Genomic DNA, 15,609 nt, shown 5'->3' on the forward strand with positions numbered 1-15,609 from the left:
TGGTATAGCTGGTCTTCCTATTACTCGATCACCACCGGGGCTAGAAAAGGATCATACTGATGTTGTGAGGTTAAAACGGGCGCTTTACAAATTATTAATGAGCTAAACACGCATGATTTTGCCAGTCGAGCTTTATTTTTGTATGACAACATGTAGGACGTGAGAGGCAAAACACGTGGCAATAAGAGATTAGAATGGCTATCAGCAGGAAAAGAGGTCTCAAATAAGGCGGGGCTTAGCGGCCCAAACGCTAACGTTAAATACGATGATATCTAAATTATAATCTTCAGTTCAAGTTTCAGTGTTTATTTTCCAATTCAAATACAATTTAATTCCCATGGTGTAAATATCGTCTAGATTACTTGTAAAGTAGCGCTGCGTTATCACGTGCTACATGTTACTTTTCTCAGCGCCTGTCAGGATTGGTCAATCACGTTTGTTTGTTGATTACTATTATTAAACTTGTTTTATAGCGACTGTCAGTGCATGTTTCTATTCAAATGACAGGTAGAAGTTCAAGTAATTAATAACTTTATTACACGTTGTAAAAACACAAATGGCTCCAAACAAACACAAAAGGTCCTAAGAGACATTTTTTTGCAGCTCAATAAAAATTTAGCTTTGTGAGCCCCCAAGCGCCCCCTGCAGGAAAACAGGTGTTTGCCACACGCTTTCAGGAGACATTTCCCATCCAATGATGAAAAGACACGGTCACGTGATCTTGAAATCAGGAAGCGCAGCCACATCCACACAGCAGCACTAGAGTGAAACTGCAGACAGCTCGACCTGAACGCCCGAACGAGGACTGAGACTAGACCAATTAGACACCATGTTTTGGAGACTTTTCTTCGTGACATTATTACTAACCCTCTTGGGATCAATGACAAGACAGGACTTTATGACGGGTGAGTACATTTATCATCTTTATTTCCACAAGCATGTCGTGTTGGTACAACGCAAACCAAAACAGTCTCTGTCACGCCATCGACTACACCTCAACTGTGATTTTAATTAGAGGTGGTTGCGATTCCGGTTCCATAACGGTTCCATTCCATTAACGATTCTTTAAGCACTTTTGAAAAATAAACATTGGGTAATGATTCAGTTCTTATTGCATCAACTGCCCTCGTCAGTCTGTTGTCAAATGACGAGGTCATTTCAGATTTCAACAGAGCGAAGAAAATGTAGAAATAAATTAAAAACTATATCTACATATACTTTTTTAAAGAACTGCCCAATAAGAGCCACGCGCTGTAATCTGACTACACTTATCTCTGCGTGTTTTAATACACCAAAGGAACCGATTCCTAAGAGTCGTTTATTCAGGACTTAAACTTCTCTGGTCGCTCTGTGTGTTTTTGATTCACTTAAAGAATCGACTCGTAAGAATCAGCTGTTTGAGAAATATCCTGGTCGTGATGTACGTTTTGCGCTGTAGATTTCATGGTAGATTCAGTAGTGGCGTAGTACAGGAAACTACGGATTCCATTCCATACCGGCGGAAGTATGAACGTTCAATGGCCGTTAAGGGAATTGAATCTTTGCCGGTATTTTGACTGAATTGTTCTAAAGAACCGGTTCTTGATTCCCAACCTAGTTTAAGGCGGTTGAAGCACTTTTGCCTCGTTCCGCGGGCTAACGTGTTTGTAACTCAAATATTTAGACTTGTCTGTTTCTGTTAACTTTATTTGTTTAAGATTTTTCCCAGACCTATACCGAACTAAAATAGTATAGTTTTTTCCCCCTAACTGAAATAAGTAATCATTTATAACCTCACACAAAAAGATCACTGTAGTGCTGCTGTTATGTAAGCAAATTTATCAGGGTTTTCTATGTTGCTGTCTTGTGGCCTTGCATTTAGATTTACTGCTATGTGAAGATCTATATTTATCCAGAGAATCACATGTTGGGCTGTAAAACATTCTCTCTCTCTCTCTCTCTCTCTCTCTCTCTCTCTCTCTCTCTCTCTCTCTCTCTCTCTCTCTCTCTCTCTCTCTCTCTCTCTCTCTCTCTCTCTCTCTCTCTCTCTCTCTCTCTCTCTCTCTCTCTCTCTCTCTCTCTCTCTCTCTGTGTGCTGGGACAAAGAAATAGGCACTTGGACTGTCTTAAAATGTAGTGGGCTTACATAGACAGGCGTTTTGGGCACTTTGTGCAGTCTAAATGCACATTACTGAAAAGGTTTTGACCTTGTAATGTTTATTCAATGTCATGACTGAATGTTCCGGTGAAATATGCAGGACTTCTCCAATGGGCTGGTCTGCTTAAACCTGTGCCTTCAAGCACATCTCAAAATTCAATCAACACAACCGATAGGCAGAACCTATAGGTCCCCAACCTAAGTTTCTTTCTTTTTCAATAATCATTACACTCTGAATTACGTTACAATATAAACTAAAAGATCTGCTGTCACTCCTTTATCATTGTGACTTCGAGAGTGTCACTAGGGTTTTAAACAACCTTTGTTTGAGTTTTGCAAAAGACATCGGATCATGTTCACTGGTCACAAGATTCATTGGCCTTCTTCCCAGTTTTTCTGTTCAGCTACTCCTCATCTACACTGTTTAAGATTAAAAGTAGAGAAGATTCTAGATTGGCATGTTGTGAGCATGGCTATGTTTTCTTTCACCTAGAGTCTTGGAAAATGGCTTACTGATTGAAATATTTAGTGGTTACATTGTATTCCTGGTTTTCAGGTTTAAAGGCCAAGAGATAAGAGATAACACTGACACTTACTCTGCCAGTATATCCAGGTCAACAATGGAGTAAACCAGTATTCGATGTGCCAATGTGTTGCCAATATGACTGTTGTAAATCTTGCAATGCAAGATATGTTAATTAATGGTTGGTTTCTTTTGCAGATGAAGACTGTAGTTCGTTGATGAATTGTGATGCATGTGAAAATGTGACTTCCTGCCAGTGGATGAACTGCACAGGTCAGTCCCTCCTCCATGTCAAATTCAAAGCTCACATGATAACAATTAACTGACCTCAAAACAGTATAATGCTGACAAGGTTCTGTGTCCATCTGTCCAAACGTTTTCCAAGGCAGCTGATTAACCGTGGTTTATATTCTTAAGTGTCTTTAATTTGATCATTATTGCAGTGATTATTATGTTTCTTTATATTATATGTTTAGCTACAGTTCTTCCTTATTCATTGAGTGTGTAGATTTTAATTTCTCAAACAACCATGTTGGAAGAAGACACATCATGGCCGTATACCAGGATGACAATGTCAAGATTCATCAGGCTCAAATTGTAAATGAATAGTTGGGAGGGTGCATGAAGAATCATTTTCACTCATGAAGTGACACCTCTGAGTCCAGACCTTAAATTCAATGAAAGTCTTTGGGATGTACTGGAGGAGACTTTACAGAGTGCTGGACTCTTGTGTTTTCAATACAAGATATTGACCTAAAATTGATGTACCTCTTGATGGAAATAAATGTTAATGTTAACCATTCTTTTACAATTTAAGCCTGATGAATCTTGACAGTGTCATCCTGGAATATGGCCGTTATGTGTCTTCCTACATGGTTATTTAAGAAATGAAAATACACACACACACACACACACACACACACACACACACACACACACACACACACACACACACTTTATATTGTAATTTTGAATGACTATCATTAAATGTTTAATATTATTAAAATATTTGTTTATACAATTTCTAAAAGACTTCAGTAGTATTAATTTAAATATATACGGTCTATAAGTTGTTTCTACATTAATTTGAGTATAACTGTGAAATATATATATATATATATATATATATATATATTACACATACATGCATACATTCATTCATTCATTCATACATACATACATACATACATACATACATACATACATATGTGTGTGTGTGTGTGTGTGACTAAGACTTTATAAGTGGGATGAATAAACCAGTTTCCTCATATTAATGGAAAGCCTTATTTTTTTTTCCCCCATTACCTGAAGAAATAATTCTAAGCATAACCTGTAGTTCCCAGATTGCATTAGTGGGTCTGCTCATAAGTTGCATCTAAACACAGATCATGTAACTGTCTAAAGTGTTCCTGATGTGGAGTACAGATAATAAATGAAAAGTAGTGTTTGTGTGTTTGGCAGTTCATTCAGTGCTTAATGCTGGTTTCGGTCAGTGTGAACCTGAAGTAACTGCCCTTTTATCCCTGGAGTCCTTCTCCATGCCGCTTTGCTAATGGATGACGTGAAATGAATCAGAGAGAGTAAATATACTAATAAAACGCACACACTGTTGCTATGGCGCTCAAGGCTCTTCAGAAAAAAAAGGGGGGCAGGACACAGAGTAAGCAGAAAGAAAGTGGCCATATCATGGATGAAGGGAGTGTAAAATTCAAATTAAAACAGAAATATACTTCATATGCTTGATTTTGTTCAATATTGCAGTACAGGGAAAAAGTTTTGGATTACAGTAATGACAGTTCCTGCAAAAATCTGAATTTATAAGAAACAAATAAAAAAAACTTTTTTTCCCTCTTTGAAGTCTGTCTATTCGTTAATAGTTAAACAGAATTTATATTGCACTGCCTGCAACAGTATGGTAATAGACCACTTCCTTGAAGGAGCACTTTCACAGGCTTTGTTCTCGATCTTAAATTAAAAGTCAGCTGTCATTCTCCACATTCTGTGAATCTGTATTGTGTCTCAAAGTATGAGACTATGCTTGACAGCAAGGAGAAGTGGTCTGATGGGCCCTCGCAGGTGTTGTGTCTGTAACCGCACCTCCCCCAATAACAAAGCCAGTAGCATTAGCATTGTGCTATCGCCCCCCCTAGAGATGATGCTATCGGTTTACACTCATTCAGTCAAACAACAGACTGGAAATTTCTGGGTCTTTCCTACTGTAGTGCCTAGTATAAACATGTTCTTTCAATAATTAGAAATACATAGTTTTGAGTATTTATATATACTTTTTATTGTGTCTAGGATTAAAATATGGGGTGGACTTTCTTTTGTTTTTAGGGTGTTTTCCACAAACCCATGGTTTCCAGTGGCCTGCTTGAAACAATGTTTAGGCTAAATCTATGTGTTGCAACATGAACTGTAAATACACTCATTTGAATTATTCATATATGGCTCTGTGTGGGTGTAGAAGGGAAGGTGAGACTAACTGGAAGGCCCAGTGTTTGCGTAACAAATATTGAAATGTTTCACAATGTTAAATATTAATACCTGTTTGCTGATGTGATCTGACATAGCTTGGTATACTGTATGTAAACTTACCAAAATCAAACACCTGTAGACAATATGTAGTGTTTCATTCACTACTTCTCTTACAGTTTGGACTGTTGAAATGGTCTTTTTTTAATAATAATAATAATTATTATTTTTATTATTGTTATTTCATTGTTTTTCTATTATAATTATTGATATTTATAACATACATAATACAGGTATACTGTATATAATACGTTTTTATTGCTGTAGCGAATTAAGTTATTATTATATATGTATTTATTTTTTTGTCAAAGGACAATTAGAACAATTATTGAAAATCATTTAAAGGTATAGTTCACCCTAAATAAGAACTCTGCCATCATTTACTCACCCTTATGTTTTTCTAAACCGGTATGAGTTTCTGTGTTCTGTTGAATACAGAAAAAGATATTTTGAAGAATGTTGGTAACCAAACAATTGCTGGCTCACTTTGACTCATTTATAATTACTATGGAAGTAAATGATGGCAGAATGAACATGCATTTTTCCTATCCTTTATCAGACACTTAAACCTAAAATAATCTGTATTTGTCATTATATACATAGTATAGGTATACTTCTAGTTTGTAATTTGTACTATAAGTTGTTGTACTAATTAAACTTGTGGAAGTTTTCATGTGAGTCACCTTTCAGTACAAAATCCAGGAAGTGTATGTGGTGCTTCTTATTAGCACACGTGTACTGAGATTGCACAGATGTTCGCTATGTTTTGTTAAGAATAGAATCTCAACAGCAGGTTTTGCGGTCTAATCTGTGAAAACTAGCAAAAGCGGGCTGATTGGCAAAATATTCATTCAACTGATTGCTCCAGAAAGTGCCTGTGCAGTCCTTTTAAAGTAATGAACATGTTTGCATATCCCTTCAATCATTACTTGAGCCGGGTAGCTGAATTTGTTTTGCTGGCCATACAAACTGCTGAGGGGTGGGAAGCAGTGTGGAATGTGTGGACATTTTTGCTTGTCAAGCACTTATTCAGAAAGCAAGGAATTGAAAACATCTTGGTGTTGTCATAGTGGAATTTCAACATGAGAGTTGTACCTTTCACAAAAGCATGTGACATTTCTTTCTCTGTGTATGCTGTCTTAAAGCTATGAAGAACACAATGTACTTCATACACTGAGCTTGCTATAGTTTAACCCACCTGTTAAGACTTTTTCTTGGGGCTCAGTTCCCTCACAAGAAGCACTTGTTTTGAAATAAAATACTCAAAGTCTGTGACGGTTTAAGAACACTCAAACTGAAAGAGAAGGCTGCTATGCTTGACTCCTCAAACTTGATATAGTCACAAAACAGTAAGTTGTAGCAACAGCCACAATACAGGCCCAGACTTAGATTACCCAAGATTATTTCTCAAGCCTTGAGAACCAGTTTTTTTAATTTATTTTGAAAATTTTTTGAGAATTTTTTTTTACCTTTTTTATTATTATAATAAATATTTTCAAAATAAAATAATCAATGAACATGATTACTGTGTGAATGAGTTAGACAATGAGTCACTTGTGACAGGCCTTTCTGAACTTATGTCAATGACAAACATGAGGAAGACAATAGTCGGTAAAGTGGATTACGAAACAATGTGTAAAAATGTAATTATTGCTATCAGTAAGAATTTGAGCGCTGAGCTGTCTGTCATACTTGCATACAATGCTATTCATGTGTTATAGAGGAGGATACTCTAAATGGAAACCAGCTGATAGTGACACAGAAGTTTCTGGAAAATCATCCTTGAGTCCTCCAGTTTCTTTATATTTGTATCTGGCAGTGTGACATACTGATATATACAAATAAGCACACTATAAAATACATTATAGGTATACTTCTAGTTTGTACTATAAGTTGTTGTACTAATTGAACTTGTGGAAGTTTTCATGTGATACATCTTTCAATACAAAATCCAGGAAGTGTATGTGGCGTGTCTTATTAGCACACGTGTACTGAGATTGCACAGATGTTCGCTATTTTTTGTTAAGAATAGAATCTCAACAGCAGATATTGCGGTCTAATCTGTGAAAACTAGCGAAAGCGCTCTGATTGGCAAAATATTCATTCAACTGAAAATCATGGAAAATCATCCTTGAGTCCTCCAGTTTCTCTTTATATTTGTATCTAGCAGTGTGACATAATGCGAGTTCCTCCTTATTATTTCTGGATCAATACAATTTATAAATCATGGCAGTGTTTTTTGACTTAATTATTTATCTGATCACCCCAGTATATATATATATATATATATATATACTGGGGTGATCAGATAAATAATTAAGTCAAAAAACACTGCCATGATTTATAAATTGTATTTTATATATATATATATATATATATATATATATATATATATATATATATATATATATATATATATATATATATATATATATATATATATATATATATATGGGTCATTAGCTATATATGAATGTTCTGTGACTTTACTGTATGTGTATGATGACTCTTTTCTCTTGACTGCAGAACAATCACTGAACTCAACATTGAGCGCCACCAGCCTCACGAACATTACCAATGGTACGATCTTCCAGACTCGCCTCATTTGCATTCATACACACCTCAGAACACATACCTACCCAAGTATTTATTTTTTAAAAATTGCTATATCTTAGTGCTTTAGTGCTATACTTTTCATAAGTAAAAGGTGACTCTTTTACCCCTCCACTGTATAAGGATTATTTATTAATTGTCAACACCACAAATAATAAAAAATGCTATTTGTTGAAGAACTGCTGCAATTTTAATTAGTGCAGCTAAAATATTTCAGCCAATCAACTGAGATTTAGATGTCTATATATTTGAATATCAAATTTCTCTCTCTCGCAGTTCAGATGCACACTTTTTCTGACTTTATTTTGTCTTTTTTCATGTGATGCCATTCAAGTACCTAAATGTGTAAATGGCAGTGTTGAGAACCAAACAGCCAACTGCATCAGTATGAACTGCCAAGGTAAGTCCTGTTCCACTATCTCAAGCTCCTTTTTATATTAACTAAAGTAGTGCTTGGTTGTATCATTCATCAACTGCATAACATAAGCAATTGGGTCATTAGCTATGATATGAATGTTCTATGACTTGACCAATATGTTTGGATGATGACACTTTTCTCCGGACTGCAGAACAACCAACAAACTCATCAGTGAGCCCCACCAGCCTCACGAACATCACCAGTGGTACGACCTTCCAGACTTGCCTCATTTGCATTCATACACATTTCAGAGCACATACCTTTCCAATTCAAAGCCCATTGCCAGTTTTATTTAGAGCACATTTAAAGCGGCAGTAGGTAACTTTTGTAAAAAAAGAAAGAAAAGAAAAACCTGTCATCATGTCCTGACAGTTAGTTACCATTATATTATCTTTTTATTTTCTATTTATTACTCATAGAAATGGTGCAACGTCCTATAGTTACATAACATGTATTGCAAAATACGTAATGTTTTGAGGACCAAGTTTGTAGTCAAAGTATGGGCAGGCCATAATCAATGTAAATCATATTGTTGACGTTTCGTCCGTACCAGTGAATGTGCGGTAACTGTTTATCTGCTGTCATCGGTGGCCCTACTTGCTTACTAGCCTGCGCGTTTATGTCAGGCTTCGTTGTGATGGGGGAGGAGCTGTGGAGGGAGGGCTGTAGCGCAGTAGAGAGTAACGGGGAGTAGCCTGAAAATTTGAACAAGCACAACTCACAGGTCAAGTCACGTTTTCTAAAAACTCCCTACTGTAGCTTTAAAAACAATATTGGTTGACCATATAATATAAATAGTGCCATAAAATACATGAATCTATGAATAGAATGACAGATAACAATAATGAATAGAAAAAGTAAACCATAAAATCAACAAATTTAAAATAAATAAATTAATACAAATTAATGTCCACTCATATCTCAATGATTCAGGCTCTTACACACTATGAAATAATCTATGATACCTTCTTTATTACATTTAAATATAGATGCAGACCTGAACAAACACTCACACAGAGCATTTTATCACATGTATTTGCTTATAACCAGTCTCTCAATTACTTTAAAACAAAATAAACCCTCATCAGATTATAATCTAGAGCAGTCTGTAAAATGTGATGTACTGCATGCATTTTTAGTGTTTATCAATCAATCGACTTTATTTATATAGCACTTTTACAATCACGATTGTTTCAAAGCAGCTTCACGGTGTTAAACAGGACAAACAATTTGATTTGGCTGTACAATCGTTATGGAGAAAACAGTGGTTATTTTAATTTATCATATAGCGACAATGTTGGCAGATCAGTTTATAGAATTAAATAAGACCTAATTAATTAATTTTATTTGTATATTTAGTTAAATAACTTGGATCATAAATTTAGTGTCCCCAACTGAGCAAGCCAAGTTTACTGTTGAAATACAAAAATTAATCTGAACGGCACTGTTTTTCTGTTTAGCTCCCACGATAGTCAATTCCACGACAACCGCATCCACTTCAGCTCCGACTACAAACGCGACGGCCACAAGTAAGTACAGCTGTCTCTGATGTCTACACCTCTTAAAGGGATAGTTCACTCAAACATGAAAATTCTGTCATCATTTACTCACCTTCAAGTTGTTCCAAGCCTGTATGAGTTTCTTTGTTCTGCTGAACACACAAAAATATTTTGAAGAATGGTTGTAATAAAGCAGAGAGAACAACCATTGACTACCATTGTAGGGAAAAAATACTGTGGTAGTGAATGGTTGTTCTCTCTGCTTTGTTACAAAAATTATTCTAAATATCTTTTTTGTGTTTTCATTTTTGAGTGAACTATCTCTTTAAGGAGTCTTCCCCCAGTTAGGTTTGACTGGAATTTATTAATTTTTTCTACAGACGTAACCACAACCGTGACACCTACAGCTTCTCCATCTAAGACGTCCACATTCGATGCCGCCAGTTTCATTGGGGGAATAGTGTTAGTCCTTGGCCTTCAAGCTGTCATCTTTTTCCTTTACAAGTTCTGCAAATCCAAGGATCGCAACTACCACACCCTGTAACACTCTGCCACCTGAAGGCACCACACGGCACCACAAAACCTACACTCCGACCCCAAAAGAGAGAGAGAGACACGAACACAGATTCTATGATATTTAACACACATTTGATTCCCCCATTTTTAGCCTCATTTGATGACATTTGATGCCTGTGATTGGAGCTTTACATTTAATTTATGTTTGTGCTCTCACAAGCACTCAAGTTCATTAACACTAACTCACTCAAACTACGTTTTTCTTTTTTGATCAGTGGAATTATGGGGCATGCAACATCTTTCATGAACAACCACAACTTTTTAATTTAAGTCATGTCTGTAGATTTCAATTTTTTGATGAAAACCGTGATTCGTCTCCTTAATATCATGGTGTTTGCTCTGAAAGGCACATGAGGTGGAATCTTCTCATCATGCCTGTGGCAATACTTCCCCATTTCCAGTGTTAATTTCACAATGGTCAGGTATCTTCACTAAACCAGTGTTTTATTCAGTTGCCATGACTGGTTCTTTATATTTTACCCAGTCCTTCATCATTTTCAACAAGTACAAAAATAATATCTGTATAGTTCAGGAATGAATGAATGTTATACCCCCCTAGTCTTAATTTTCATCACGTCGTCTTTTGGTTTGGGTCTGCCTGTGTTGTGGTGTTTTTAAAACCCTTTTTGGACATTTCTCTCATTCATACCAACTAAGAGAGCCAAAGTGTTTGCAATTAATTACATTCCTCTGCTTAGTCCCTCACTGTAAAATATCTACAGTTAGAGAACTAGTAGACATTAGTTAAACCTGGCATCATGCTCCAATTCCCCCCCAATTTTGACAGTGGAGTGCTGGGTAATATTAGAGATGCGTTATAAAGCTTCATTGGGATCATTGTGAGGGACTTATCCGCGTATCGGCCATTTTAAGCTGTACTTTTGCTATTGTTATGGTTAACAATAGAGGCCTAGCCAATCCAGTTCTACTTAACAGCGGAAACGAGTCTCTATTAGAATTCTAACATTCTGCTGGACATGAGAACAGAATGAGGCACTATGTGAGATCAGATGATCCCATTCAGAATGATTGACAGTTGAGTCAAAGTGCCTTTAGGTGGAGGCAGTGGCTTGCTGCCTTAAAAGTGAGCCTTAAAAGTGTGAATGCGTCCATGACGGGCCGCCGTCGAGGCCAGGCTCGGTGTTAGTGTGTGGCTGTATGTCGGTGTGTTTATAGACACGCATGCGTGCTTGTATCGATGAAGTAGATCTAGTGTCTGCCAGCTGGACTGATCGCTATATTATACAGAGTAGATAATTAAAAGGTTAATTCATTTGTTCGCCGTCTCTGGATTAGTGTCATGTTTCCCAAAAGCTCTCAGTTCGCAAGGGTCATTTATTTTTGCTAGTACGAAAATGTCAGATTCTAGTTAACCCATTCAAAAGCAGTTCGATAGTTGTACATAATCTGAATTCTTTGACCATAAACTGAAGTAGGTATAATTTTTTACAAGGCACTGAATGTATTAAGCTGAGGTGTAAATACTTCAGGACAATTAAAACGTAAAGCCGGATGTTTTTCTAGGAGCATTTGTGTTAAATACCCTTAAAGAGAACTGAATGTGCTCTAGCAAAGTGCATTCTGGATATGTTTTGTAATGCTACGTTCATCGGCAGATTTTGTTGGGAGACTTAGAATAGAGCTGTTAGATACACATTTAATGCTTGGGTTTGATTTCTTGAATATAATAGATTTGTTTCAAATGCAGAATTGACCTAGACTATTTCCTGCCCTGTTCAGCATATTTTGTTAGTACTCTGTTCATAAATGCATTTGTCTGGCTAGTGTGCTGGTACGTGTATATTTCCTCCCCCCTCTCCATTCCTGTATTCTAAAATTTGAAATGTAATACTCTAGATTAGCTTGCTGCTAATAACTTCCTCTGCGAGTCGTAATGTTGTCTTAGGAAGTGATTCATGTTATTTGGGTTGCAAATTTTTTAATGGCAGAAATGGATAGATTTGTTTGGCGCGTGCTTTTAGTTTCATCTGCTTTCCTTGATATCCCAACGTTGAAGCGTTCCCAGCATTGTGTCAACTGCATGTTTCTCAAAGGATGACTGTTAAGGCCTCACTCTTTATTGAACCACTCTTAATTGCTTGCGCATTGTCATATCACGGTGCTTTATTGCCAAAGGTGTCTATTTTAGCATGAGTCACTAAAAAGCTGCTATAATGTTTCACAAGCTTCATCTTGCCCATATTGTAGTCAGTTAAAATCCTCCTGTTTGCCATTTCACTTCAGCTTTGCCAAATTAAAAACACTGGCTACTTACGAAAAGTTCTGACTGCAGTGTTTCAATTTATTTTAATAATAATAATGAACATAAATGCATAATTACATAACTCATCACAGTATTGTATAGCATCAGGCTACATCCAAAGATCCCGATTAGTTGCAAATGGATTATAGCTGTGCATGCAAAGGGCTGTAAAGGATATGTTACATGTATGGATTTAAAGGGATAGTACACACAAAAATGACAGTTGTCATTTCAAACCTGTATGCATTTCTTTCTTTAGTAAAAATGGTCATTATATGGACAAGACACTTAAAAAGTTCTTCAGAATATATTTTGTGTTCACTGAAGAATACCGTAATACAGGTTTGGAATGATATGAGGGTGAGAAAATGACAATTTTCATTTTTGGGGTGAACTGTCCATTTTAGTTCCAGATTCAGAGCCAAGTTAAGGATGTTAATATTTATTGTTAAACAACTCTCGCACACTCAGAATTCAACCTAACTTTAATTAGTCCGTGGCCTTGTTTTCTTATGCCATTATGTTTGTGTGCATGCATCAGATTTTTTCATAGAAACAGCCATTTTTTGCCATCGCTCCCTGAGCTAGTGTTGCATTCCTTTCTGCACCTTTTGAAGAAAAAGTGCCTTAATTATTTAAGATTAAAAGATGAAGATTACTATTGTCATGAAAACTTGTACTCAAAGGGACTTTTAGAGGGAAGGTTTGGATTATTGAAATTGTGTGTGGTTAATGAGAGAAACATGGAGTATTGCATCTTGCCTGCGCCAACATTAGTTATCTAATTACCAAAAGAGTTAATAATGTCTTTTTTTTTAATAACTGTAAATACCTTTGGCCTATTGTCCTATTTTTTTGTTTTGTTTGTTTTTTTCATGAAACCGCACACGCCCCACATACGCTACTGTTGATTACTTTTGTTTCCTGAAAGTCTGCCTTAACAGTTTTATGCTCTGTTATGCTGGTTTTATTTCTCTGGAACGCAGATATCTTTCTTTTGTTCTTGTGTTTTCCCTAGTTTCAGATCTGCATTCGCAATTAGGTTGAAAATGTGATCAATTAAAGTTTGAGTGTTGTAAAACAGTTGTGGGTGTTATTTTATGTTGCCCTTTTCTTTAAGGAAGCTTTGTGACTGACACTTTTACAATGGCATGTTTACAGATTGCCACTATAGAGATCCACCCTCATCTCAAGACTAAAATAAATCAAATGAATTGCGTTTCTCCCGATGCAGCATTAAAGGGTTAGTTCACCCAAAAATGAAAATTAGACCATGATTTACTCACTCAAGTCATCCTATGGTGCATATGGCATTCTTCTTTCAGATGAATAAAAGTGGAGTTATATTTAAAAAATCCTGAATAATCTAAGCTTTTTAGCTTGACTAGGCCGAAACTTTACTTTATAAAGTTTTAAATGTGGATTTTTTTTCTTACACAAACGCATCAATTCACTTCAGAAGCCCTTCATTAACCTCCCAGAGCTGTGTGGAGCATGTAATTTGACAGACAGATGCATTTTTATGGACTTCAAAAACAGAGCAACAATCCCTGCCATTATAAAGCTTAGATTAGCCAGAACTTTTTAAATATAACTTTAATATAAAAGAATGTCATATACACCTGACTTGAGGGTGAGGAAATCATGGGCTAATTTTCATTTTTGGGTGAACTATTCCTTTAAATCTTACAAAGTTGATGGTTTATATTTATAACTATGACTTTACAACTTCTCCCAACTGTAACTTGGCTTTTGTTTAGTTTATTTCTTATTTGATCTCATTCATTTTTTTGTATTCTGAAATGGAAATGGACATTGTTCACGGTATGCAAAATGAGGATTGTCTTTTGTAAAGATGTTTTTAGTATTTCATTTAAAAAATCTGCTTGATAGAAATAATTGTCCAATAATATCTTAGACACAAACTTATGGTTTTCTTCTTTATTGTTTAATATATAAGTATATAAGCAAGCAAAAATTTAATTAAAGGTTTATATATATATATATATATATATATATATATATATAACCTTACTAGAACCCAAGGTCACTTACGGATAGAGCATAATAAACAAATAGAAATACACCTTAAAATCCGACACAATCTGAATACCCATGTAAATTCAGGGAATAACATTCAGACCAGCACCAGAGGACCTTGGAGAACAGATAAGGGAATGTGGGCTGGAGTAGCTCTGATATTATTTATAATAGAGAGCCTTAAGATAATTAAATTTACAACAAAAGTCCAGTGAGGATTTTCGCTAAAACGTCTTTTAATCCCTGGACTGTTTAATCTATTTCAATGTAAATGCGTCCTAGAAAACAGTCCTCAAAACACACACTGTAATGTTTAACTAACAGGATAGGCACTCACCCTGAGGGTCAGCTCCATTCCTGCTTAGTCTGCATTAAATCCTCAAATTTCTTCTCTGAACAGGATGTGCATGTATTGTGATTCAATGTTTTCCCTCATACCACACACTACTGACAATATGACCATAAGGGTGCATGATTCCACATGAGTCAAAATGTTACAAAAAAACATGCAGATGACATCATCTTGCCAGAATCAACAATATTGCAGTCTGTGTTTGCCAGTGTTTCCTGTATTCAAATGAGTTTATGCAATACTGATTTAATCTGTACTGTGTCACAGAGCATAATCCAATAAAACTGTCTGAACAAAATAGTCCATCTTTTCTGCCTGGTTACATCTAGAATGCGTTTGATCCCCATTTAACATATTAATTTACATCATTTACTCTTTTTATTTATTTATTTTTACATTTGTGGTTTCTCAAGGCATACGGCATGGTTGAAATAAGATCATGTGTCGGAAAAGGGATCATTTTGTTGTGGAAACAGTGGAGGAAACAATGTGTCAGCTGATTGTATATCTCATAAGAAAGAAACCACAGAAAAGCTGATGCTGCAAGGATACTCGTTTTCCCTTGTGACCACCATTACCTTTCCTGGTGTTTTTTTCTCCCTTTGAGTGGGTGAAATAAATAAAAAGCTTCATTCAAATTAGTTTTTTTAACT

General features: G+C 35.9%; 1 protein-coding gene across 1 annotated transcript; it reads left to right on the forward strand.

Moving 5' to 3' along the window:
- Positions 1 to 734: 734 nt before the first annotated feature.
- On the forward strand, positions 735 to 13,126 carry cd164 (CD164 molecule, sialomucin). Its single transcript, XM_067417643.1, has 7 exons — positions 735 to 905; positions 2,859 to 2,933; positions 7,722 to 7,775; positions 8,143 to 8,208; positions 8,378 to 8,431; positions 9,687 to 9,755; positions 10,106 to 13,126. The coding sequence occupies exons 1-7, from the start codon at positions 830 to 832 to the stop codon at positions 10,267 to 10,269; spliced, it is 558 nt and encodes a 185-aa protein (XP_067273744.1). The 5' UTR covers positions 735 to 829; the 3' UTR covers positions 10,270 to 13,126.
- Positions 13,127 to 15,609: the final 2,483 nt, after the last annotated feature.

The sequence above is a fragment of the Pseudorasbora parva genome, chromosome 15, assembly GCF_024679245.1.
Source record: "Pseudorasbora parva isolate DD20220531a chromosome 15, ASM2467924v1, whole genome shotgun sequence".
Classification (NCBI taxonomy): domain Eukaryota; kingdom Metazoa; phylum Chordata; class Actinopteri; order Cypriniformes; family Gobionidae; genus Pseudorasbora; species Pseudorasbora parva.

Coding starts and splice junctions, on each gene's coding strand:
- cd164 (XM_067417643.1), top strand. CDS start 830: ATGTTTTGGAGACTTTTCTTCGTGACATTATTACTAACCCTCTTGGGA. Junction 2,934..7,721: donor CCAGTGGATGAACTGCACAG/GTCAGTCCCTCC, acceptor TCTTGACTGCAG/AACAATCACTGAACTCAACA. Junction 9,756..10,105: donor TACAAACGCGACGGCCACAA/GTAAGTACAGCT, acceptor TTTTTTCTACAG/ACGTAACCACAACCGTGACA.